The 25,790-nt window shown below is 36.0% G+C and overlaps 1 protein-coding gene across 2 annotated transcripts; it reads left to right on the forward strand.

Moving 5' to 3' along the window:
• Positions 1–2,640: 2,640 nt before the first annotated feature.
• On the forward strand, positions 2,641–7,218 carry slitrk4 (SLIT and NTRK-like family, member 4). Of its 2 annotated transcripts, XM_084133501.1 has the most exons (3): positions 2,641–3,369; positions 3,910–6,248; positions 6,774–7,218. In XM_084133501.1, the coding sequence occupies exons 2-3, from the start codon at positions 3,945–3,947 to the stop codon at positions 6,780–6,782; spliced, it is 2,313 nt and encodes a 770-aa protein (XP_083989627.1). In that variant the 5' UTR covers positions 2,641–3,369; positions 3,910–3,944; the 3' UTR covers positions 6,783–7,218. The 2 variants fall into 2 exon arrangements, with proteins under 2 accessions (XP_083989627.1, XP_083989626.1); XM_084133500.1 differs by having other exon boundaries at positions 3,232–3,369; positions 3,910–7,212.
• Positions 7,219–25,790: the final 18,572 nt, after the last annotated feature.

Genomic DNA, 25,790 nt, shown 5'->3' on the forward strand with positions numbered 1-25,790 from the left:
CACACACACACACACACACACAATTATAGTCTTAGTGAATGAAGAAATATTTGGATAGAAGTATACAGACTAAATATATTAGGTGAATAATATTTCCAGAATTAAATAAGGTGAGAAAAGTTTAGATAATTGCTGGTTCTCATCCTTATTAAGCAATAAGTTTATGGCGAAAAAACCCTACAAAAACACACACACACACACAAAAAAAAAAAAAAAACTCTGAACATAGAGCACCGACATTAAAATGTGGATTAAATTAATTCATATTCAACCAACCCAACGTGACAAAACAAACAACACTTAAGGGTTTTTTTAGATATATATTGTCACCACCACTATTTTTTTTATTTTTTTTCTAGTTAAAAATAGGCAGTTGTTTAACATATCAAAGACTAAAACTTGAGAGAGGCAGACAAAAACCAGAACAACCCCCGTATTCACAGAGCAAAGGCTGTCACTTCACACTAAACACTCAGACTGAAAGTGTTTACCCCATGCCTAAACACAAAATATGAACAAATGCTACATTGCTGCCCAGCTTATAACTGAGTGAAGACCCTAGGGGCTTTTGCTGTTTTACTTCTGGTTGAGGTGGGAATTTCTTGTGATTTTCACCTCTCTGCAATAAGCTTCAATCATTTCCCAAAATAGTATTAGGTAGTAGATGAGGTCTTAATAAATATAAAAAGAATATTCTCACATTGACCCAACAGTTGTCTTTGCTCTTAAGTGTTACATAAGGCAGAAATGAGCTCAGTGTTCAAACATGCGGAAATTGAAACACTGGGTTGTAAAATGACTTGCACACACAAACGGATTAATTGACTTGGTTAGAGCTAGTTATCACAATTTATTCTCTGAGTAATATTTATCACTTTCTTTGAAGGCATGTTTTACAGTCTAAATAACAATAGGTCTATTTAATGGCTTTTCAGCATATGTAAACATTAAAACAATATAAAATAGCAAATTGTTGTTCCGGCTGTCAAAAATGAATATTTTATAAATTTGAAAAATATAAAACAACTTTTCCTGATCTGATTGTTAATAATAATTATATATATATATATATATATATATATATATATATATATATATATATATATATATATATATATATAATTATTATTAACAATCAGATCAGGAAAAGTTGTTTTATATTTTTCAAATTTATAAAATATTCATTTTTGACAGCCGGAACAACAATTATATATATATATTGTTCTGAGAACACACTTTAGTAAAAATCTAAGCTCATTATTAGTGTGTATACAAAATATGGTATTGGAATTTTAGTTATTATATGTTTTTAAAAAAACGTTTACCAATTAATTACCCCAATATAAGTGTTTGAAACCAACAAACAAAACATGCAGAGAGAAACACATTTCATTCAATTGGATTTTTGACTCAAATCACTTTCTGAGATGGACAATGTGACAAACTCACCGTTTACCAGCTCGTCCCGGTCTCCCCTATATCAGATTCTACACTATGGACTCAATATAAAGGAAATCTGAACATATAAAAAGCTTAGAATGCAATTCATTTTATGAGCTAAATCTCACTTATTTCTGCCAGATGAGGGCGCCGTGTTTGATCTTATTGTTTTTTTCTTGGTTACACATGAACCCACTGCAGAGCCATAGAGGACATGACAGACACGGATGCTCCATCTATGTCCACTAACTCCGCTATTTCACTATTACATCTTCACAATCTAAAAGTTTAATCATAACTGCATCCAATTCCGGAGCATGCATGTCATAAAATCAATTAAACACATGCATGAGGACAAATCAATCTTCAGGTTATTGGAAAGACATAAGAAGTCGATAAAACGGCGCACCTGTTGTCTATCAAGAATGAATCATCATTCCTGGGGAACTGTCAAACTAAAAAAAGATTTGTTGCTGTGCGTGCAACAGCTCTGGGTGACTTTGCCGCAGTTTCTAAATGCGGTGCCGTGCATCCAGGCATTCTTAAAATTGTAAAATAAAGAAAATTAAGAATCCCACACGTTAAATCCTTTCGCGCTGCTGCCAGGCAACCAGGCGCATAAACTGGCATTGATCCTACTAAAGATTACGCGTAACCATTTCCAGAGATCCCTCATCGAAAGACACATGAGAAAGAGAGCTTTATAATGTTCACTATTGAGTGTTTAAGAGATCTCTGAAGTTGAATTTTGTTTCTTGATATTTTCGCCCTGTTAACCCCCCTCCCCTCTCTCTCTCTCTCTCTCTCTCTCTCTCTCTCTCCCACACACATACGCGCGCGCTCGTAATAGAAATATTGTAAAATAAAGAATAAAAAAAGAAAATAAAGAATCACACGCGCTAAATCCACACGCGCTGCCGTCGGGAAATCGGTTTCGCGCGCACGAACTGGCCATGATCCAACAACAGATTACGCGTCACCCTTTCCAGAGATCCCTCAACGAAAGACACTATCAGAGCGCTTTATAATGTTCACTAGTGAGTGTTTAAGGGGTGTCTGAAGTTACATTTTGTTCCTTAATATTTTCGCCCTGTTACCCCCCACCCCCCCGCCGCCTCGCGCGCTTGCCTCTCTCTCTCTCTCTCTCTCTCTCTCTCTCTCTCTCTCTCTCTCTCTCTGCATCTCTGCATTTTCTCTCCTCCCGCTTCACCGTGTGGGAAGCTCAATGCAGCAACAAAACCAACATACTTAGAAGAAGACGAGGTGGAATAGTTGGTTTATAAGACTGTTCTCGTTATTAGGACGAGGACTGCACCAACAATACTTAATTTGATAATGTGGTGTAGGATGGCATCTCTTTTCGAGCGCATTTTACTCAGCTGAATTATTAATTTCCTCGTCGGTCTGACATCAGAGCACGTAGTTTCTTTTTTCCTCTTCTCTCGCAACTTGCATAATCCCAAGAAACGGCAGGAATCAACTGGACTCGATTTCTGATTTTTGGTAATCGGGTTGAGCCGCGACACGCGATGGATTGTTGCGATTAATTTATTAAGATTTGTATCAGTTATTTCCCCCGAACTGTTGAGCGAACTGTCCGTTCAAATTGCGTCTAAACTGATGTTCAATTCTTTAAACGGAAGAATGCTGGACTTCTTTTGCATCCAAATTCACCACTTGCTATTTCACCATTTTCACTTCGGTTGAAACGAATTAATTCTTCAGCGCAAATACGCAGCGCTGTGTTTGACATGCCTCAAAAGAGCTCAGTAACCTTGGGATTTTATGACACAATATATGTTTTGTACAAGTGGAGCCTGGCTAGAGAGGCTGAGACTGTAATCTGAACCTGGCTGAATGGGAATTGTCCCTCTCTTGGCGCTCCCAATGTCCGGTGTTATCTGAAAAGGAGGAGATAAAACATTGCCGGTGAGTGTTGAATTTTTATTTTGTACATATTCAGTTATTTGTTGGCAAAGCTTGGCAATTCAAAGGGCATGATCTCTTTGTACTGTATTTAAAATACGGTTTTGTGAAGGTGATAAAACCGTCTTATGTAGCCTATGCGATGGACAGATACTTTTTTTTTTCTCCTCGATTCACTGAAACACAAGAAATACGCTGATGCATACATTTATTGCGGTGTAAGTCACACCACGTCGGTGTATTTACACACACACACACACACACCATATATATATATATATATATATATATATATATATATATATATATATATATATATATATACATATATATTGTGCTGCTATTGAATACAGATGGATTTATTTTCAGTGTAGGCTCAGATATTATATTAGGATTCAAAAGGCACATAACAGGTTTTTCCAAGTTCTTTGTGTGCACAGTGGGCATTTTAAACACCCCTGCTGTAAGATCTTGGCATTAGCTGTGTGAGTCAATGGAAAAAAGGCATGTGTGTTGATTGTTTGTTTGTTTCCCCCCTCTAAGGTAAATGGTTTACTGGGGGAATTGTAAAAGGCAAAATGCTGCTGCTTGTTCTGTTGGCCTTTTCCATATCGGGTTCATTTTGTGACTTGGATTCGGACCTCAGAGCTGAGACCTGCAGCGCTTGCTCCTGCATGTCCATCGAGAACGTCCTCTATGTGAACTGTGAGAAAATAACTGTGTACAGACCTACACAGCTGCAGCCGCCAGTATCCAGCCTCTACCATTTGAATTTCCAGAACAACCTTTTGTACATCCTTTACCCCAACTCTTTTGTGAATTTCACACATGCAGTCTCACTCCACCTGGGGAACAACAAACTCCAGAACATTGAGGGAGGGGCCTTTGTGGGGCTTAGTGCATTGAAACAGTTGCACTTAAATAACAATGAGTTAAAAGAGCTCCGCGCCGACACTTTCAGAGGGATTGAGAACTTGGAATACCTCCAGGCTGACTACAATTTAATCAAGTTCATTGAGAAAGGAGCCTTCAACAAATTACATAAACTGAAGGTCCTCATTTTAAATGACAATCTGATTCAAAGCCTACCTGAGAACATTTTCCGATTCGCCTCCCTTACTCACTTGGACATAAGAGGGAATAGGATACAGAAGCTTCCTTATCTTGGAGTCCTGGAGCACATTGGACGGATAGTGGAATTGCAGTTAGATGACAACCCATGGAATTGCACTTGTGATTTGTTACCTTTGAAAGCCTGGTTGGAGAATATGCCCTATAACATTTTCATTGGGGAGGCTATCTGTGAGACCCCTAGCGACCTGTATGGCCGCCTCTTGAAGGAGACTAATAAGCAGGAGCTGTGCCCCATGGGGACAGGCAGTGACTTTGATGTACGGATGCCCCCCTCCCAGCCCGAAGGTGGGCTAACCATCTCTAATCTGGCACCTTCAACCATAGCACCTTTAGTGACCAAAGCACCCAAAACCACCAATCCCTCTAAAATATACGGCAATGGGATTGTTGCTGGTATCCCACCTGGTAAAAATGGCCAAATTGTGTCCTATCAAACTCGAATCCCTCCTCTCTCCTGCCCCCAGCCCTGCACATGCAAAGCTCACCCTTCTGACTTTGGCATTAGTGTCAGCTGTCAAGAAAGAAACATCCAGAGTCTAGCAGATCTTATACCTAAACCGCCAAATGCTAAGAAATTGCACCTAAGTGGTAATTACATACGAGATATCAGTCCCACTGACTTCCAAGGGTTTGAGGGTTTAGATTTGCTACATTTGGGCAGCAATCAAATATCCACCGTCCAAAAAGGTGTGTTTGCAAATCTCACCAACCTCCGTAGGCTATACCTTAATGGAAATCAGCTGGAGCAGCTGCACCCTGAAATGTTTCTTGGGCTTAGTAACCTCCAATATCTCTATTTGGAGTACAATGCCATAAAGGAGGTGTTAGCAGGGACATTTGACTCCATGCCAAATTTGCAGCTCTTGTACCTGAATAACAATGTGCTCAGAAGCCTGCCTGCATACATCTTTGCAGGCGTTTCTCTTGCCAGACTGAATCTAAAGAACAACCACTTCATGAATCTGCCTGTGAGTGGCGTCCTAGACCAGCTCAAATCTCTCACTCAGATAGACCTGGATGGCAACCCTTGGGAATGCTCATGCGATTTAGTAGCTTTGAAACTGTGGCTCGAAAAACTGAACGAAGGGGTCGCTGCCAAAGGGGTCAAGTGTGCGTCTCCAGTGCAGTTCTCCAACATTGAGCTGAAAGAGCTGAAAAATGAGATCATTTGCCCGAAGCTCATAGCCAGGCCTCCTTTCATCCTGACTAGTGCTACCCCTATTCTCACATCGCTGTCACCTGCCGGAGTTGGCAAGGCACCCCCCAGTGGTCCTGTACCCTTGTCTATTATGATCTTGAGCATACTGGTAGTTCTGATCCTCACTGTCTTTGTGGCCTTCTGCCTGCTGGTCGTTGTGTTGAGACGGAACAAAAAACCAGCAGGGAGACAGGAGGGGCTCAGCAACCAGGAGTGCGGCTCCATGCCTCTCCATATCAGGAGGCACAATCACAAATCGAACAAGAAGGACGACCTGGGTGGAGAGACATTCATCCCGCAGACCATTGAGCACATGAGCAAAGCTCACACGTGTGGAATTAGAGACTCGGATTCTGGCTTCAAATTTATAGACTCAGAGAGACAGAAAATGATGATACGCAACAGTGCAGATATGGACAAGGACTCTCTACCCCTGGACCCCAGAAAGAGATTAAGCACCATTGACGAGCTGGACGAGTTCTTACCGGGACGAGACACCATGTTCCTCCACACCTACTTGGAGAGCAAAAAGGATTTCAACAGTATAGGGGTGAGTGGCTTTGAGATCCGTTACCCCGAGAAACTACATGACAAAAAAATGAAAAAATCATTGATAGGGGGCAACCACAGTAAGATAGTGATTGAGCAGCGTAAAAGTGATTATTATGATCTAAAGGCAAAAATGGGGACCCCAGACTACCTTCAAGTACTAGAGGAACAGACAGCCCTCAGTAAATTCTAGAACATCATCTTCATCTGCCCCGTAATGACAAAAGTGCCTTAAGACAAATCCTAATGACCAATGGAATACAGGACACGTTTCATTACACAAAGCGTAACTCCCTTAGAATCGTTGGCTGTCAAAATTACATACCTTTTTTTTTTGTATGTTGTGATGCCATTAAGAGTTAAGAATCACATCAGTCAGTATCTTTTACAAACAGTCGTAGTTTGCTGCTATTGATATGGTTTCCATCAAATTCCACTGAACTTTGTTTTTTACCAAATGATTGGGTCATGAAACATTGTTGAGTGTACTTCATATTGACCCCTCTTCATTGTGTTTGGTTGGAAGTATTTTTAGGCATCTTGGGATGACAAAATCAAATGGAGTGGAAGAATGGGATGTTGGCACATGCTTGAAAGTGGTGGAATACCCCAGACTCCCCTCTCTTGGATTATATTTTGCCACTTTTGGGGGACTTGAAACTCTTGGATTTGATTATATCTGAAGATACTGGCAGCCAACATCCGTACATTTTGGATTATTCCAATTACCTGTAAAGAGCCATTTAATATTGTTCTACTGAAATGTGATTCTTTTTGAAGTGTTTGGCTATGGCACATGACAGGACATTCATGAACTCAAGATAAACTAAACAGCTGCTTGCCATGTAAGCGTATCTGGATTTATTTTGTAAGTCAACATTATTTGTATTTGTGGGGCAGTTGTGTAAATTACAACAGTCGACAAGTAAATTCAACAAGCTCATCAAGAAAAAAATTCAAGAAAAATATGGAAAATCAAAAAAACAACAAAAAAAAAAAAACAAAAAAACATTGATGACCACTGTCACCTGTCAATTCGTAGTTTAACTTCATATTTAATTTATTTTTCTATGCAGAATTATTTAAAGACTATTGGTACTATTTAACAATTTCAAGGGACATTTTGAATGCTATAAGTGATACAGGCTCTTAGTTGGAGCTCTGAATTTAAAATTCTGTTCTGATCTGAGTTACATTCTGAATTCTGCTGGTGGCTGACCGACAGATGTGTACAGATGACGGTGATGTCATTTTCACTGTCACGTTGCACGAGGTGAGCCCTCCTAGCATATCACGTCTAACAGTTTGCTTATTCTTATATCCCAGAGCAACTTGTAAAAGGTTTCTTATTAACAATATGCAACCAAATAAGTGTGCATTAACGTGATATGATTCTGGATAGTACAAACGGCATTGTGCGAATGAAGTACTAATTCACTGTAATTTATTGGATTTGTTGAGAGGATTGTGTTTTATCGACACAACTGTGAGACCTAACTCGCCTTATGAAAAGGCTACAGATATGGTCAGAATCATATCACTTTCCATGTGCAATATTATTATGCTCAATCATACTAGCTTGAAATCTTTATTTTGTTTGTCAGTTCAAATTAATATTACAGAGAGAGAGAGCTTAATTTTTTAAAAGAAAAGGCTTAATTTCATTCAGTCTTTATTTAAAATATTAAGTTAATGATTGTTTAAAATAGAATGTACCATGAGAGATAAAATAAATACAATTTTATATCAGTCATGCGAAATCTGTATATTGGTTATTAATTTCATTGTGCAATCCTGTTGAGGTCAAGGTATTAAAATCCGATCTAATTTGCTCTGTCTTTTCTTTCTTTCTGCCTTTCTTTTTTTCTGTCTACAAGAAAGTGTTATCATGTTTTGTTGATCGTTAAACTTGCTTCTCAAATAAAAGGCCCTGAATGCTCTTACGGACAATTTGGTAAATGAAGTGTCTTGTAGATTTTTAATCTACTTAAGCAGTTACAAACTCTCTCCTGCTCTCTGGTTCGGGTTTCCAAAGGTCTTACCTTCTCTGGTTTAAAATGGGGTTTCATCTAAGATGCCGAGGGTCACTTGACTCGAACTGGCAACAGATAAGAGAACCATAACAGTTAGTTGAATTGCCTGCTGTTGATGGTGTGAGTGTGTGTGTGTGTGAGAGAGAGAAATCTAAGCAGCAAAAAAACAGCTTGTTTCAATTTGATGATAGCAGAATCATGCTTTGGAGAGGCTCTTGACAGTCCTTCTCATGCGTACTTCATCAAAAACATGGAGTACTGAAACTGAAACATCATGTGTGATGTTTTGCATGTCTAAAAAAACATTTTGGCTTGGTAGGCCTACACGTGCGATCTATGCAAAGACGTGTGGTTAGGAGTTTCCCTCACGATAATGAGTATATATTCCAATCCTGTCTGCATTGACAGGATCTATTTTAATTGAAAAGCCGTTTTTTATTTATTTATTTATTTATTTATTTTTTATTCACCATTCATTCTCTGTGGTGGTCTTTGGCAATTATAATGCAGTTCAAGTGTAAAGCTGTAAAATGGATTGTTTACAGTAAAGCTCCATTTAGAAAGGCCAAGCACAAGGCAGTTGCTAATCTTTGTTTTTGCGATGTTACCATGTAAACGAGACTTCCTAGTGCACTAATTAATTTTTGTACTGAGGGCCTGCACGATTTTGAATTCATGACTCATATGTCAGATCATGTTTCCTTGACAACCCACGCTTTCGACACTTTTTTTCGAATGATATACTGTAGCTACATCAAATGAGGCAGGGAGAAAAGTCATTGGTCCATGGCAGAACACAAGCGCTCCAGTATCACATTGTTCCCATAAACAGCATTGTCCCTCTCGTTTCCTCATCACCTGTTTCTGCTCTTGACGCAGAAGTGTTTAGCTGCAGCAGCATGCACAATGCCGAAGGCGAGATTGAATGTTCAGATGTAGTACTTTTTCATTACAGTCACAAATGATAACCATTTCTTAAGCAATTTGGGCATACTGAACCCATGGAACTTGTAGTTAAAGTGGAAAACGCTGGTGTGTTTGTGGTCTGAAGCTGACTGGTGCAGACGTGCATACGGTCTTCTCTGGGGCAGAAGCAGCACCAGCCGTTTTTGGAGATGCGGTAAAAATGGCCCGTTTTGTAGTTCTGGCTTGGCTTCCTTTTCAATTTGATTTGAAGGCAGTAAACAAATCACTGCCGCCTGTTCTTAGTGACAGGTTTACACAAAGAGTTTTGGTGACAGGAACATCAGGGACGATACAAAAATGTTTTACGTCTCTCTTTAAAATGTGACATGAGACATGACAGAAGCGTAACAGCAATGTTTCACATGAGTTGGAGAGGGTGTCTCAGAGTACAGGCACATGTGTGTTTTACAGACCGTACTGTTAGGAAGACGAAAACCCTATTCGGACGGGACTAGTTTAACGTGGAGAGGTGGGGTAAGGTAATTATTACCAGAGCTTTTCAGTGATTTTAGTCCCGTCCGAATGTGCAATCTCAGTAATCATTACGGACAATGTCAGGACAAAGGTCCGGGAAAATTACCTCAGGTAATACTAATCCCGTGCGAATAGACCTGCTGTAAATATGTATGTAAATAATCCGTCATTTCTTGTTTAAAAGTAGTTTTCTGCATTTTTTCCCAAGTATTGAGGCGCTTGAAGAAGCATTCAGTTGCGTTCGCGGGGTGGGACAAATCTGTGGCAAAAAAAAACAACAAAAAAAATTATATATATATATAGGTTACATGTGTTTGCGCACATGATATCAGGAAGCAACGTGATACACATATGACGACAGGAAGGTGACGGCAGTGCGTAAATCGAGTTACTTCTGCTAGTTTTACTGAGATATCTTATCCCGTGTGAATTGGCCATTATTATTTCAGACGTGCTGTGGGAAAAATACATTACTCCATCTACCCTTGTAAAACTAATCCCGTCTGAATAGTGCTAAAGATCAGGGAGAAAACAGAGCAACCAACACTGCAATCCAATCTACAATAATTTTCCAGATATTAATTTTCAAAAAAAAAAAAAAAAAAAAAAAAAAAAATGTGCACAGTTAATTAGTTCATAGTATGCAAGAACATGAAAAAAAATCCTAAACTTTCATTAAAACTTAATAACTCTCTCTGCCTTTGAACTATTTTTTTTCTTTTCTGCTATTAAAATAATATTAGTTAATACGACTAAGATTATAGCTTTTTCATCATCACTTGAGCTATGCTATTTCCATGAATGTTTTGTTTCACGTAAACATGTCCTAAATGCATTGTGAATGCTGTTTCATGTTGTCTTTAAAGATCTCATCAAATTTGAACTACTTCTCACACCAAAGCATTTCCTTTTCTTTGCAATAATTAATGCCATGCTTAAATCTGAAGTAATGTGTAAAAAGGAAAGATAAAAAAAATAAAAAATAAAAAAATAAAAACTGCAGGGCATTAATATTTTTTAAATGAAAAGCAGTCCCACCTGAGCTGTGCACCTAAACATGTTTTATTAGCCAATTTCAAGGAACAAAACCTTTTGTCAGTCTGTTAAAAACATGACAGCCTATTATTTAGTCTGTAAACGAGTTTACCGATTACTCCTGCCTTTTCTCTTTCGCAGTCAGATTCCAATTAGTTTTCTGCCTACATGTCTAAAGAACGTAATTTTGCTATTCGTATGTGTGTGTGTACACTTCCAGTGATTTCCCTATGGAAGGAGAATTACCTACTCATGGAATACAATTTCATCCTCACAATTCAGTCAGATGTAAATGAAGACAATAGAGACACACTGGAAGCTCAGGTGTCCCAGACTCCCAGAGCATGTCGTTCTGTTCGACATCGATGTAACAAAGCCAAAATTTCTGCTGGTTTCTGTTTGTCTGTTGTATACAAGGTTGTATAATCAGCCTCGCATTAACAATTTACACGCAAAGGAGACACTTTCATCTGGGCAATGTGAGAAGTTTAACAGCAGTGGCTGGCTGCTATTCTCAATGAAATCTAAAGTCTAACTTAAAGATAGAGTGTGACGTTGTATTACATGTACTATATTTTGCAATCAAGCCTCATAGGATAAAAACTGGCAATGGTGACATTTATGCAAAAAGATATTAGGTTGATTCTTGCACGTTTTGCGAAACTTTCAAAGTGAAATGTCCAGTGAGATACACAAAAAGTGCCTTCAGTTTTATCCAAAATATAGAAATGTGAATCAGGCAATATTTTATGTTGGTTGTTGTTCATAAGTGACGCTATCTGCTCTAAACCCTACCATAAACCTAGCCGATAGTGTTAACAAAAGCAAACGTGAGAAAAAAAAAAAAAAGAAAAAAAAAAAAAACATTTCCCTCATACAAGCTCATCACTCATACCCGAACGCTTCACATCGCAAGTGCAATACTGTTTTAGGTGAGCTATATATATATATATATATATATATATATATATATATATATATATATATATATATATATATATATATGTACCTACATACTTATATATATATATATATATATATATATATATATATATATATATATATATATAAGTATGTAGTACAAGTATGTAGGTACATATATATATATATATATATATATATATATATATATATAAGTATGTAGTACAAGTATGTAGGTACATACACAATTTTTTGTTTTTTATTTTTTTTACTTTTTTAGGTAAACATGTTTTCCAATGAGCCTAGTTTGGTATTTTGATATTTAATTGTTTTTCTATTTAGGCTACTTTTTAGAAATAAAATACAGATAAAGTGGCCCCTAAAAAAATGTATCAGTTTAATTGCAGCACAATACATGACAATATATAATTGTTAGGTTTAAATTGTTAATGAACTACACCTGTTGTTAATCTGCTAGGACACCTGTTTGAACTTGATGATTATCTTTTGTAATATGTTTGCAGATGCCACTGGGTTTACTGATTTGAATTTTCATTTAGTTAATTGATGTGTACATACGTCAAGCACGTGATAATATTAGTTAGTTGGATCTCACAGATATCAGCAGAGTTTGGCTCCAACCTTCATCAAACTCACCTGTTTGCAACTTTCTAATCCTGAAGATGTTGATAAGCTTGTCCAGCTTGTCTAGATTTAGAGCAGGGCTGTGTCTGAAATTGTCCCTATACCCTTAAATAGGGCACTATTTGATGGGACAGCCATTTGTAGTGGTGTCCGAAACCATAGTGGACCTTATCGAGTGCAATCCCACAATGCGCCGCAATAGCGAATGTACAACCAATGTATGCTCAACAGCTAGAGAATACCCATAATGCACTGTGAGAGTCGAGTGTCGAATGAATTCCCGTGTTTGACCAGAAGATGGCGCCTCAGCTGAATCAATCATCCATCCATTTTCCAAACCACTGGTCCAATGTGGGTACAGCGTAATATACAGATTTAAATTCATTTTTAATTGATTATTAAATTGTTTTATTAAGGTTAATAGATGCTAGTTTTCATGACAGAGTTCAAGATAAATCATGTCATTACTACTGGAGCCGCCAGTTTGCTAAGTTTCAAATAATTATTAAACAGCAAGCACAAACTATATGCAAAAGCACACTTCCAAGTGAACTATATTAGTGGACTCATGTAGGGAATAGTGAATGAGTGTATGGGGGGCGATTTCAGACACAGCCCAAAACTGCAGGTAAACAAACCTCGAGCACCAGTTGAAAACCCCTGCTAGTACGCTCATGCTTTTGCTACGACATGTTTGTTGTTATTGTCAATATTCTCATTATTTATAATGACTGTAAGGAATTAGTTGCACCTTAAATCCATAACTGTTTTGCATTTGGAATCTTTTTTTTCTGTGGTCATGAATAATGAATAATGAATAATGCCTTTCAGCATATTAACCAGAGTGTAAGGTTCATTTCCTTTTTTATTTAATCATTTAATGCAGTATTCCATTCAAACATTTAATTGCACAGTCGGAACTAAACCACTGACACAATCAAGACAGCTGCTAAACGTCGTCATGTTCCATTTAAAAACGATCCATTCGAAACCTCTCTGCCGCTGTTTAAGAACAGAAGCTGTCAGCTTTGTAGTGCATCTGCGTGTGTTAACTGCACATACTGTAGCCTGCCTTGGTATCAGTTTAACGGTCTCTTGATATCATTTAGTGACGCTGTCTTTTAAAACTCCATCTATTATTCACAAATATGCATCTCATGAAGACAGCTCATTTAATCTATATAGATTAACTTCCTGCGAATGGAGCATTGTAAAAAAGAAGTTGTCTCCTGATATTTACAACATCTCATGGCAATGTCGATTGGTAAATTTATTCTAAAGTCTTAGTCTATTAGTCTTAATAAGCTCTTCGTCATATTGATCATCTTAATTGACTGTGTAATTCTTAATGCGAAAAGAGTTGTTTTTGAGATGCAGAAATGTAGAGGAATTATGTTTAGCTTTTCTATAATGACACAGCATTATAAACATATTTGATGCTATTGTTTTAGATCATTTAGCACCTGCTGTTGCAACTGTTTTGACCGCCTGCGGTTAGTAGGAGCTATTTGAGGTTATATGACGTGTCAGTAGTTTCAGTTCTTTTTTGTACAATGTAATTTGTCAATCACATGCAATTCACTGAACTTTTTGGGGTTTTTTAATCAGTGTTTCATTTGAATAAGCTTAATAACTTATTCTTTTTTAGAGCGATTCAGTTTTTTTTTTTTTATTATTATTATTTCAAGATTACGACTTCTCAGATGAGTAACCCATTGTATGACCACACTAAAATCAGCATATTATAATGATTTCTGTGACACTGAACATAGGAGTAATGATGCAGGAAATTCAGCTTTCCCATCACAGGAATAAACAACATATTATAATTTATATAAAAAAGAAAACAGTTATTTATATTGTTTTTGTATAGTGTTTTTCATTATACAGTTATACAGTATACAGTATATTTTCAAATACAGTTTTTTTCTGTATTTTTCATTAAAAAAATGCAGCTTTGGTGAACACAAGAGACTTCTTTCAAACACACACACACACACACACACACACACACACACACATATATATATATATATATATATATATATATATATGTATGAAGAGTTCAGATGCAAAAGCCTCTAAGTGCCATCTGAAAATTTCTTCCAGAATGATCATTTTTATCAAGCTTGTATATTTAAGTTCAGTTAATTTAATTTAATTTCAGTTAAATGGCAATGAAAATAACCTATTAATTGTCATTTAAGTGAAATTACTGAACTTAAATATACAAGCTTAATAAAAATGATCATTCTGGAAGAAAATTTCAGATGGCACTTAGAGGCTTTTGCATCTGAACTCTTCATATATATATATATATATATATATATATATATATATATATATATATATATATACACTTTTCACAATTAAATTACTTCATTTAACTCAACTGATTGCAAACACTGTTTTAAGTTGGCTTTTTCATAACCCCACGTTTTATCTTTTTCTATTTTGTACTCCAGTCTTTGGAGAACCCCTACATTGTGTATTTCAGTGACAGGTGTAAATAAATCAGATCATACTTTTCAAAGCCAAGAGAAAAAAGAAAAGAGAAAAAAAAGAAAAAAAAAAGCTCATCCATGACATTCTTAGTCCATTTGACTTACAGCCAGACCCGCTGTGTATTTCCTCGGTGGATACCCTGAAGCTCGCATGATAAATGTGAGAGCCTCGGGACTGCAAGCCGTATCTTCTCAGTCCATCACAGAAAATAACTATAGCAAAGTGTGTGTGTGTGTTATAGGGGGTACTAGACAGGTGCCAGCTAACGGTGAATCTCATGAAACATGTCAAGAACTTGTCATTTCATTCTAGTTTGAAGGGAATATGTTTTATAATAAATAATTATATTTTGAGTAAAGAAAAATAAACTTAATTTTAGAGCCTCATTTTTGTACTGTGAATACAAAATCACCCCCCCAATATCACATATCGCAATCGTGTTGCTGGTCTGAAAATCAGAACAACAGCAATCTTGCTCAGGCTGATTGGTCCTTAACTCAATCTGCTTGCAATCACATTATTCTCTACAGGGCACAGCTGATTGGTTCCTGCTGTATCAGCAGCCAATGAGCTCGCTGATCAACCTTCAAATACTTAATAACCAAATAACCCTCCACCTTCCTCAGCTCCACCTGTATAGATGCTATTTTATACAGCAGCTGCATGTCTTATTTGCTCACAGCAGCGTGTCGTGTATCTATGGCAGTAGCAAATCCCTCACTTACTCTGCAGCAGCAGCATAGCAAATCTATTCCGCCAAGACCAAGCATAGCAACAAGTTATATCAATTCCATGCCAAACACTCTAAGAGTTTTCATGACATAATTCTATTTATAAATCATTATTTGTTGGTGTAATGTGCTTAATTGTCAAAAATGCAACAGTATTTTTTTTATTTATTTTTTATCATTTTTATATGCAACATATAGTTTCTGTGTTGAAATATAAACATGACATGTTGTCATCAGGTCCAACTTCAAAGGATGGATGCAAATTACCATGAGCGACCATACTCATCACTGCTCCCATCCTGATCCTTACTCACCTCTGTGTCTCAGAGAATTACAGTACTCTCTTTCTTTGTGCACAATTTTTGTATTATTAATACCCTCACCCCTTCTCGCAGCCGACTGGCCTCTGTTTCTTTGGGTGTGAATTATAGTCAATTGGTTGCGTAATCAACCCCCACATTAATCATGGATGTCATTCCCTATGGCAACTCTTTTAAATAAATGAGTTTTTCTTTTTTCTTTTCTCCCTCTTACTGAGTTTGGGCTCATGCATCCAGCTTAGATGTATTAATGGCCTTTGCTGGCATTTGAAGCCATCATTTTAAATTTGTGCTCAGCAGAAAGCTTCAAATAGCTTGTTGATGAAGTGAACACTAGAGGTGGGAATCTTAAGGCACTTAGTGATTCATTTAGACTTTGATTCTGGGAGTCACAATCCAATTCCAAAATAATTATCGATTCTTCTAATTTGTTCAATGGCAGTTTAAGTGCAGTGTAAGTTAAAATGATAGTTCACCCTAAAATAAAAATCCATTACTCACCCTGGTGTTGTTCTAATGTCATATGCCCTTCTTTCTTTTTTGGATCACAAAAGGAGAATAATAATACAATAAAATAAAATGTCCCACTTGAGCTCGTCCATATAATGGCAATCACATTTAAAATCAATTAAACGTGTTCCGTTAAAAAGTATGAGCATCGTTAAATATGGCTAACTGTGGAACAAGCAATATATAATTAGTTAAAATGTATGAGAAGGATTTGCTAATGATTTATATATACATCTGTTTCTCATTTATTTAACACGCATTCAGTTTATTAGTACTATTACAGAAACTAACCTGTTTCTTACCCAATTTATTTATGTTTGACTGACAAATATGCATCACATTAAGGTGTGTGTGTGTGTGTGTGTGTGTGTGTGTTAGATCTGTGTAATTCAAATGGTTCGAGATTTTATGCCATTCAAATAAATAAATCTTAAATTTAGGCCTATTTGAGTGTTGTTAGATCCTAGTTACTAAACTGCAAAGTAAAATGTGTTACTACTAATCTAGAGTCTGTGTTTGTTTGATTGCATAATGCAAGTGCACTTTTTTGATTATTCAAATTCGAAATCTGAATTTCTGTGAAATGAATCAGAATTGTGATGCTTTGGTGTATTGCATAAAGGATTCAAAAAGGAAGTGGACTTTTCACGGGTGTAGATGTCTGGATGTGACGTTTACACGGTCGATCGTTTGAAGGGGCACAGGGAATAATGATGAATGCCACTGGATTGAGGCTGTGCTTCCTCGGGAGTATGAGTGTGAATAGCTCACACAGCATGCCAAACAACGTCTTTATGTGCAGCAGTGGCATGAGTGTTTTTTTTTTTTTTTTTTTTCACACACGTGACCATCACTGATCCACTCCGCTCTGAATTGGAGACATTGTTTGGTTGGCTTCTTGTTGCAAAGAGTTATATATTATATGCCATTGTCTGACATGAAAACGGAAGCGCTGCTAATACAGCTAAACAGATGCATGTACATCATTGGTGTAATCAAGAAGAAACTAAAGTGATGAGTCACTCGCGCCATCGAGAGGTTGGCGTATTCCCTCTGTCACAAACCGTTGCTTATGCTGACTCAACAGAAGCACAGTGTCGCAGAATAACCTTTCTGAAACACCGTCACACACTCTGACTAAATGTCTGGGTGCTGTTTTTTGTTGTTGTGTTTTTTAGAATATGAACTACCTCTATACTGCCAAATTTATGATGGCTACCATAGTTTGGTGATATTTATAATGAGAAGTAACTATATACAGTATATATATATATATATATATATATATATATATATATATATATATATATATATATATACACTACCGGTCAAAAGTTTTAGATCAGTACGATTTTTAATGTTTTTAAAAGTATCTTCTGCTTACCAAGGCTGCGTTTATTTGATTAAAAATACAAACAAAAATAGAAATATTGTGAAATATTATTCTAATGTAAATCAGCTGTTTTCTATGTGAATATATAGTAAATTATGTAATTTATTCCTGTGTAATTTATTCCTGTGATCAAAGCTGAATTTTCAGCATCATTACTCCAGTCTTCAGTGTCACATGATACTTCAGAAATCATTCTAATATGATGATTTGATGCTCAAGAAACATTTATGATTATTATCAATGTTGAAAACAGTTTTTTACATTTTTATTTCATGATGCTATGATGAATAGAAAGTTCAAAAGAACAGCGTTTATCTGAAATGGAAAGCTTTTGTAACATTAAACACTATACCGTTCAAAAGTTTGGGGTCAGTAAGAATTTTAATTTTATTTTTGGGGGAAATAAATAAAATAAATCAATACTTTTATGCATCAAGGATGAGTTCAACTGATCAGTAAACTAAACTAAAAGTTACAGTAAAGACATTTATAATGTTAGAAAATATTCAATTTTAAATAAATGCTGTTCTTTTGAACTTTCTATTCATCAAATAATTTCGAAAAAAAATTGTATACAACTGTTTTCAACATTGAAAATAATAATGAATGTTTTTTGAGCATAAAATCAACATATTAGAATGATTTCTGAAGGATCATGTGACACTGAAGACTGGAGTAATGATGTTGAAAATTCAGCTTCCATCACAGGAATAAATTACATTTTAAAATATATTAAAATAGAAAACAGTCATTTTAAATTGTCATAATATTCCACAATATTACTTCTTTTTTTTGTTTCTTTTTTTTTTTTTTTTTTTTTAAATAAATGCAGCCTTGGTGAGCAGAAGAGACTTCTGTTAAAAACATAAAAAATCTTACCGATCTAAAACTTTTGACCAGTAGTGTATATATATATCCTATAGGCCTGGTTATTAAACTGGGATTAGACCTTTTGGTAAATAACCATTTAGGTTATTTAAGTAGCATGCTTCAGAAAAACACATTACTGGTGTGCATCTTGAGACAAATCCATGGCACTGACATATTTCAAAGTCCCCCTGTGGTGAAATCAATCTTTTAATGTTGTTTATATGTCTATGTGGTGTTTTTAATGTGCTTTAAGACTAACCATGTGCAAATTCATAAGTCAACACCATTGCTGAGTATTTTCTCCCTTAAAAACTACAGTGAACCAAAAACAGTGGTTTGAAATCGCTGGTGTTTCTGACGTCACAAACTACCTTGTAACCAATCAGATCACCGTGTGATCATCAAGGAGTGGATCTCTGAGCTGGTGTGAGTGAGTGGAGGCGGAGCTAATTTGCATATTCATTGATCCGCGTATACTAAATGAGGCAAGGGTGTAGAGTTACATTCAAGCTATTTTAAGGCATGAAGAATATGTCAATTTGGTGATCAAAGATGAGTTTTAAGGGATACAATTATTGACTACAGGGGGAGTTTAAGATATGTCAGTGCATGTTGCTTTCAGTTAAAACAGCTCAAACACGCATTTTAGTCTGGGACTAGGCTTAAGCCTTGTCTGTGAAACCTGGGGATAGTATGTAATGGGTTGATTTAAAAATATATTGTAAAAGAAATTTCCGTTATATGTAAACTTATTAAAAAATCTTATAAATTACTGCATCATATGTCTCCATAGACATCCATTTTAAGAGCATTGCTGTAAATTGCATTACACTGTAATGCAGTAAAAAAAAAAAAAAAAAAAAAGGTAATTGAGAGCTACAAATGATGTCCACATAATTTGTATTGAACCCAAAACAGTTCAATCAAAGTCAATATTACCAAAATAATATTATACAAAATATAATTAATGTTAGGAATGAATGATGCAGTTGGATGGCTTCCCATTCCCATACTTCGGTAACATTTTACAATGAGGTCTCATTTGTTAGCATCAGTTAATACATGAACTAACAATGAGCAAGATATTTTACAGCATTTATTTACCTTTGTTAATGTTAGTTAATGGAAATGTTTATATTCAATGCATTAGTAAATGTTGAGGTTAACATTAAGATTTTTAAATGATGTAGGAGTATTGTTTATTGGTAGCTCATGTTAACCAATGTAGTAAACTACTGTTAACAAATAAAGCATTATTGTAAAGTGTTACCATGGTTCCTTTCCATTTCTATGGTTTATATAAAACATAATAAAAAAAAATATCAGACTAAAATACATTTTTCAGCCTGTGAGTCACTCATTACTGCATTTAAAATAAAAAATATATGTATTTTCTGAAACAGCATACAAATTATATTTTGATAAATGACATTAAAGACATTCATAATGTTATCAAATATTTAAATTTCTGTCCTGGAATATCCTGAACAACAATCCACAATTTCCACACTCAACCATTTTTAACTTAATTATAAGTAAAGGTTTCTTGAGTACCAAATCAGCATATTAGAGGTCAACTTTCAATTTAATGCTCAGATCTGCTGTCCCGGTTGTTTAGCACAGATTCGGTTGTACCTTTGCATTAATCCGCCTTCTATTTTACATGCAATATAATGTATGTCTTCATTCCCTGTACATTTTTCTTCGGAACGACTGGGTTTACTGAACCAGACGATTTAATTTTCTCACCTATTATTGCGCTGAGGATTGCATTTTACTAAACAGAACATCTGAATGCGTTTAGGTGGCCCTCAATGGAAATATAATGAGAGACATGAGCAGCGTGTGGAAGAAGAGTGGAATTGTTTGGCACACATTGCTTTTTCTCCCTCAGTGCAGCATTTGCAAAGCAGATTCACCTTGTAGGCTCCCTAATGCTCCAGATACGTCTCTTTCAAACTAATTGTGTACGCAAACGAGGGGTATCACAAGATGTGTGTGATGCTTGCCAAGTATAGCATGCTCTCTCTCTCTCTCTCTATTTTTTCACTTGGCCTAGGTCGTAAAGCTGCAAAGATCAGCAAGAACAGAACCCCGAACAAGTTTGGTAGGCTCTTTGGCAGATGCCGCGTATCATATTTTGCCAGTGCGAGCTCTTGTATGTGCACTCAGATATTTTATTTTTGCTTGTCCTCTAAATTCTAATGAGCCAGAGACAAACAGGGACCCCTGAGCACTTGAATATTCAAAAATCGGAGGGTAATTATGCAAACTGTATTCGTCAAAGTATTCCCAGTGCAGGGCATCTTGGGGGATCCAAATGAAGATTGCTGACAGGCTGTGAGGGTCTCTGCAGGCCGGAGATAAAGAGCGAGTTTGAAGGGTCTGGAAATGGTTCATAATGTTTGTGACACATTCATTTTTGCTCTAATGATAATTCGTTCTCTCAATATTCATGACAAGCCGTAAAAAGCCAACAATGGGTGATCTGTGTGCTTTTGACAGCCTGGTACGACAGCTCTCAGATCAGGGAAGTGACGGATGTCTTACCTGTTTTCAACAAGGTCCTATGAAAAGTAATAAAGCGCCATAACTCTTTCAGCGCCATTGACGTAAATTTCCATCATTTGTGAGAAAACGCTTCCCCGCAATTGATGGAAAATTACAGCTTTCCGTGTTTTCAATGTTATACGGTAGGCTATGAGTCATCTTCTGAAGAGTACTGAATCTCCTGATCAAAACACAGGCGAAGAAGAAGCAGACACACGCAAAATCATATGTAAGCTTATATAAAATAGCGCGACCATCAACATTAAACTGCATAATATAAATAAAAACTACCTAATGTTACTGAATGAAATGTTGACCCAGGACAAGCTATAAGGACTGTGAAGCTTTGGGGATGTTGATGGACTCAATCTACTCCATCTATGTTTTGATCATTGTTTTGAATCCGTATATGGATGTAGTCTTTGACAGAAATGTGATTTTTTTTTCAGCTTTTAGCTCAAAAAACTTTTCCACATTCAAGTGTTGATAAAAAAAGGAATGCATGAAACTAGGATACAACTTTTTTTCCCATTTATTTTCTCCATAGGCCTCCATAGGCCTTGTACCAAATCAGCTTTATGATGAATCACATCACAACACAATTTTATTTAAAAACAAGTAATTGGAAATCAGAGAAATTGGAAAAGGTACTACATCCAAGCTTTGCGAATTACATAATTGAAGCAAAAAGTTCAATATAAAGCTTTTGATGTATTAATCATTAATTAGAAGTAGAACGTTTTATGTTGAATTGTATTTGATGTATATAAGTTTATTGCAAAATTTCAGGGGTGAGTGAAAGGGTTGAGTGTTCTGGAAACCTGTCATTATTTTCTGAAAAAGTCATTATTTTTTGCAATTCCATTAGGTGCCACTAGTAGTGCTGAAATTACACACTTCAGCTGTAAAGTCATCATGAAACTGAAATTGTGATTTTTCTTGCTCCCTATATTGTGACGTATATCCGAGTGAAACCGCTTCTCAAACAAGAACAAATGTAGGGAGGGACGTGATTGTCCATGTGGAATGGAATGGATGGTTGGATCTCAGACAGCAACATAGTGTCGGCCCAGATCCGGCCCACATCTGGTACGCATGGAATCCACATGTTCCAAATGTGGCCCGGATCTGTGTCGACACTATGTTGCTGTCTGGGATGGTTTTGGTTTGCTATTGGTGGATGAGCCCTAAACACATCATCAGAGAAGAGAAGAGATGTCGCTGCAAGACGGAGGGGAAGTTATTTATATTAAAGATTACGAGAGGCACGTTTATTTTTTTAAATATTCCCTAATATATATATATATATATATATATATATATATATATATATATATATATATATATATATATATATATATGAATCATCAATTTTGATGTCATGCTGACTTTAAAATCAGGTCTATAGCAGTGAATTTTCACAAAATTGCATGAACTGAATGTAAGTGGTGTTAATGTGCTAAAAGCAATTGATCTGTTAAATAAACCCCATCACAGGGCCTTAAGTGTGAATGTGAATTTACCCAGAAGGGAATTCCTGGTATCACAAGACCATGCTGAAATCAGGCCAGTTGTCTCATATAGAAAATCTAGTTCACGATGAGGCTCACGAGAGGGAAGTCTTATGATTGCCATGTATTCTCTCAGGTAAAAGCAATGCATAATTTTAAGGTAATCATAATTAGTGCAATGCAGTCTAATGAGAGAAGCATACTGTAATGAATGCAAAGTGCATGATTGTAATATTTATTGATATCCTCACAGTAGATGCTTTTCCACCGTCGGGCAGAGCGGTTCTAAGAATGGTAAGAAATGTTCAGCGTTTTGTTCAGCGTTGTGTTTAGGGGCGTGAATATATAATGTGGATGTCCCTGCAAAAACAGACCGGAGTGCAGCTATAAATAATTCATTCAAGAAAGTTGTGTAAGTTTACTGCAACAATGGTGCCGTGAATTTCACATACTTTTGAAAAAGCGCTCGTTGACACAGTTGTAAACACAACACGGCTTTCTTCTTCCACGACGAGGTTTTGGTGTCACGGCATTTGTTTCCAGGCGGACCGTTAAAGAACGCAACACACACGTATCCCGGACATCCTGTAGAATTCAACCAATCAGATGATGACTTTGAAAATCCTGAAGTGTGTCCAGAAAAGTGTGCCATATGCATCAGACGTCTGAGACGTCAATGTTAACATCAAATGTCTCCTGGATTGGCATCAAAAAAACATAAAAGCATACAAAATGCGATGCTAGTGCAGATCTTGATTGTGGAATAATCCACTATCATTTCTGATTTTAACATACCTTTTTTTTTCTTTTTTTCTTTTTTCATTTCCTGATGTTCCCCTTCAGCACAAAATGAAAAGCGTCCTCATTTTTTGACATTTTCTAGACAAATGCGAGCTAATAAATGGCTTGGGCTGATGCAGCAGCCAGCCACCTCTCACCGCTCACTCTAATTGATCTACAGAGTGACTCACTATTTCTGTTTGTTGCATCATTTGTGTTTCAGCGCACTGTCAGTTTGATGTGGCTAGAGAGGCACTCTCCCCCATGACGCTGAATGTACTGTAAGACATCGTCTACAGTCTTAGCTGACCCTAGTGAAACAAAAAAAGTATACTTTATTGCATTTTAAAATATATTCCCTTTTTCAATAGTACATTGCAAATATACTTACAAAAATTGTACTATCTTTAAATATATTAAAAGTATATTAGCATCATGCCTTGCCTATTTTCACAATACATCTTTTAACACACTTTAAAATAATTGTACTTTAGTATATTTAAAATAATAATAATAATAATAATAATAATATATATATTAGAAAAATATAGCCTACTTCAGTTTATTTTTTAAAAGTGTATTTTTTTTGCACTTTATTAAAAAAAATATTTTAGGTATATTTTAACTGTGTGCTGGAAATGATTATTGTAACAATGCATTGAAAGTATACTTTCAACATACATTATAGTATACACTAGTATTTTGTACAAAGTATAGCTAAGTTTTATATGTCTAATAATGGACATTTGTTATTGAAGACAAAGTATACAATTTGTTGTATTTGGAATAAGCCAAAGGTATTAATGAGCCTATACTTTTTACTCGCATATATCACACCATGATAACCTCGTGGGCAAGTGTGCCAATATGTGCTTCGGGAGACTGGAGTTCGAGTCCCGGTTCATGGACCTTTCCTGATCCCGTCCCTCCTCTCTCTCCCACCTCAATCCATGTCTAGCTACCGTCCTATTCTAATAAAAGTAAATTATGATATTTTTAATCAAAAAAAATAAAAATAAAAAAATATATATATATTTATATATATATATATATATATATATATATACAGACCCTTTCCAAAAAATTAGAATATCATGGAAAAGTTTATTTATTTCCATAATTCCATTCAAAACGTTAAACTTCCATAGATTATAGATTCAGGGCCCACAACTTACACGATTTCAAGTATTTAGTTGTTTATTTGTATATAATTTGGGCTTCCAGCTCATAAAACCCACGAAAACAGGATTTCAAAAAATTAGAAAAATTGCATCTGCCCACACTGCCAAAATAACCAAAACCTGGTTCAGTGACCATGGTATCACTGTGTAATTACTGTGTGATTTCATGTAATGCTCAATTTTTTTTTAAATCCTGTTTTCGTGGGTTTTACGAGCTGGAAGCCCAAATTATGTACATATAAACAACTAAATACTTGAAATCGTTTAAGTTGTGGGCCCTGAATCTATAATCTATGGAAGTTTAACGTTTTGAATGGAATTATGGAAATAAATAAACTTTTCCATGATATTCTAATTTTTTGGAAAGGGTCTGTATATATGTAAATGCACTTATGGTATATTGCTTGTATGTTCCGAAGACAGTCGTAATGAAATTGTAATGTACTTGTAAAACAAATGAAGTACACTTTAATATCACTAACCAAGCATGTAATTAGTCCCTACACAGGCTACTTAGCATTTACTAAGTATACTTGAAGTTGGTCCAATTTAATACACAAAAGTACACTAAATACACTTAAAGTTATGCTTTACTACAATTTAATTACAACTAAAATATACTTAGTACAAAATTAGTTGTTTCAAAATAGCACACTTCAAGTTAACTAATCATTAACACACTTGAAGTATACTTATAATTAGTCTGGCTACAAGCATACTTAGCATATTTTTTATTTATTTTTTCACCGGGGGAGTATCAAACAAAAGACAATTCACGAGGTGAGCCCTGCCAAAGAAAGGAGAGGCCGAGGGGTTGCACACGTGCAAGAGTCATTAGAGAAAATTATGATGGATTTTCAACGTTACGGATCAGATTGTTTATTTACCTCCCTCACTTGGCTGATTTCATTTATCTCCTCTTAACATTTGGTGAGTCTACTGCGAGTAGTTTGTCAGCATAATTGCATGGTACAGTGAAGCCGTAGACTGCGGCATGCTCTTTTCTCATATCCCACCATGATTTGCATACATCTTCAAAGGACAGCCGTGACATTTAAATAATGATGACTGGCATGGGCTATTACTATTCTACTGGAGATTTGACCTAGGAACAAGCA

Source organism: Abramis brama (assembly GCF_963993115.1).
Source record: "Abramis brama genome assembly, chromosome: 13".
NCBI classification, from domain to species: Eukaryota; Metazoa; Chordata; class Actinopteri; order Cypriniformes; family Leuciscidae; genus Abramis; species Abramis brama.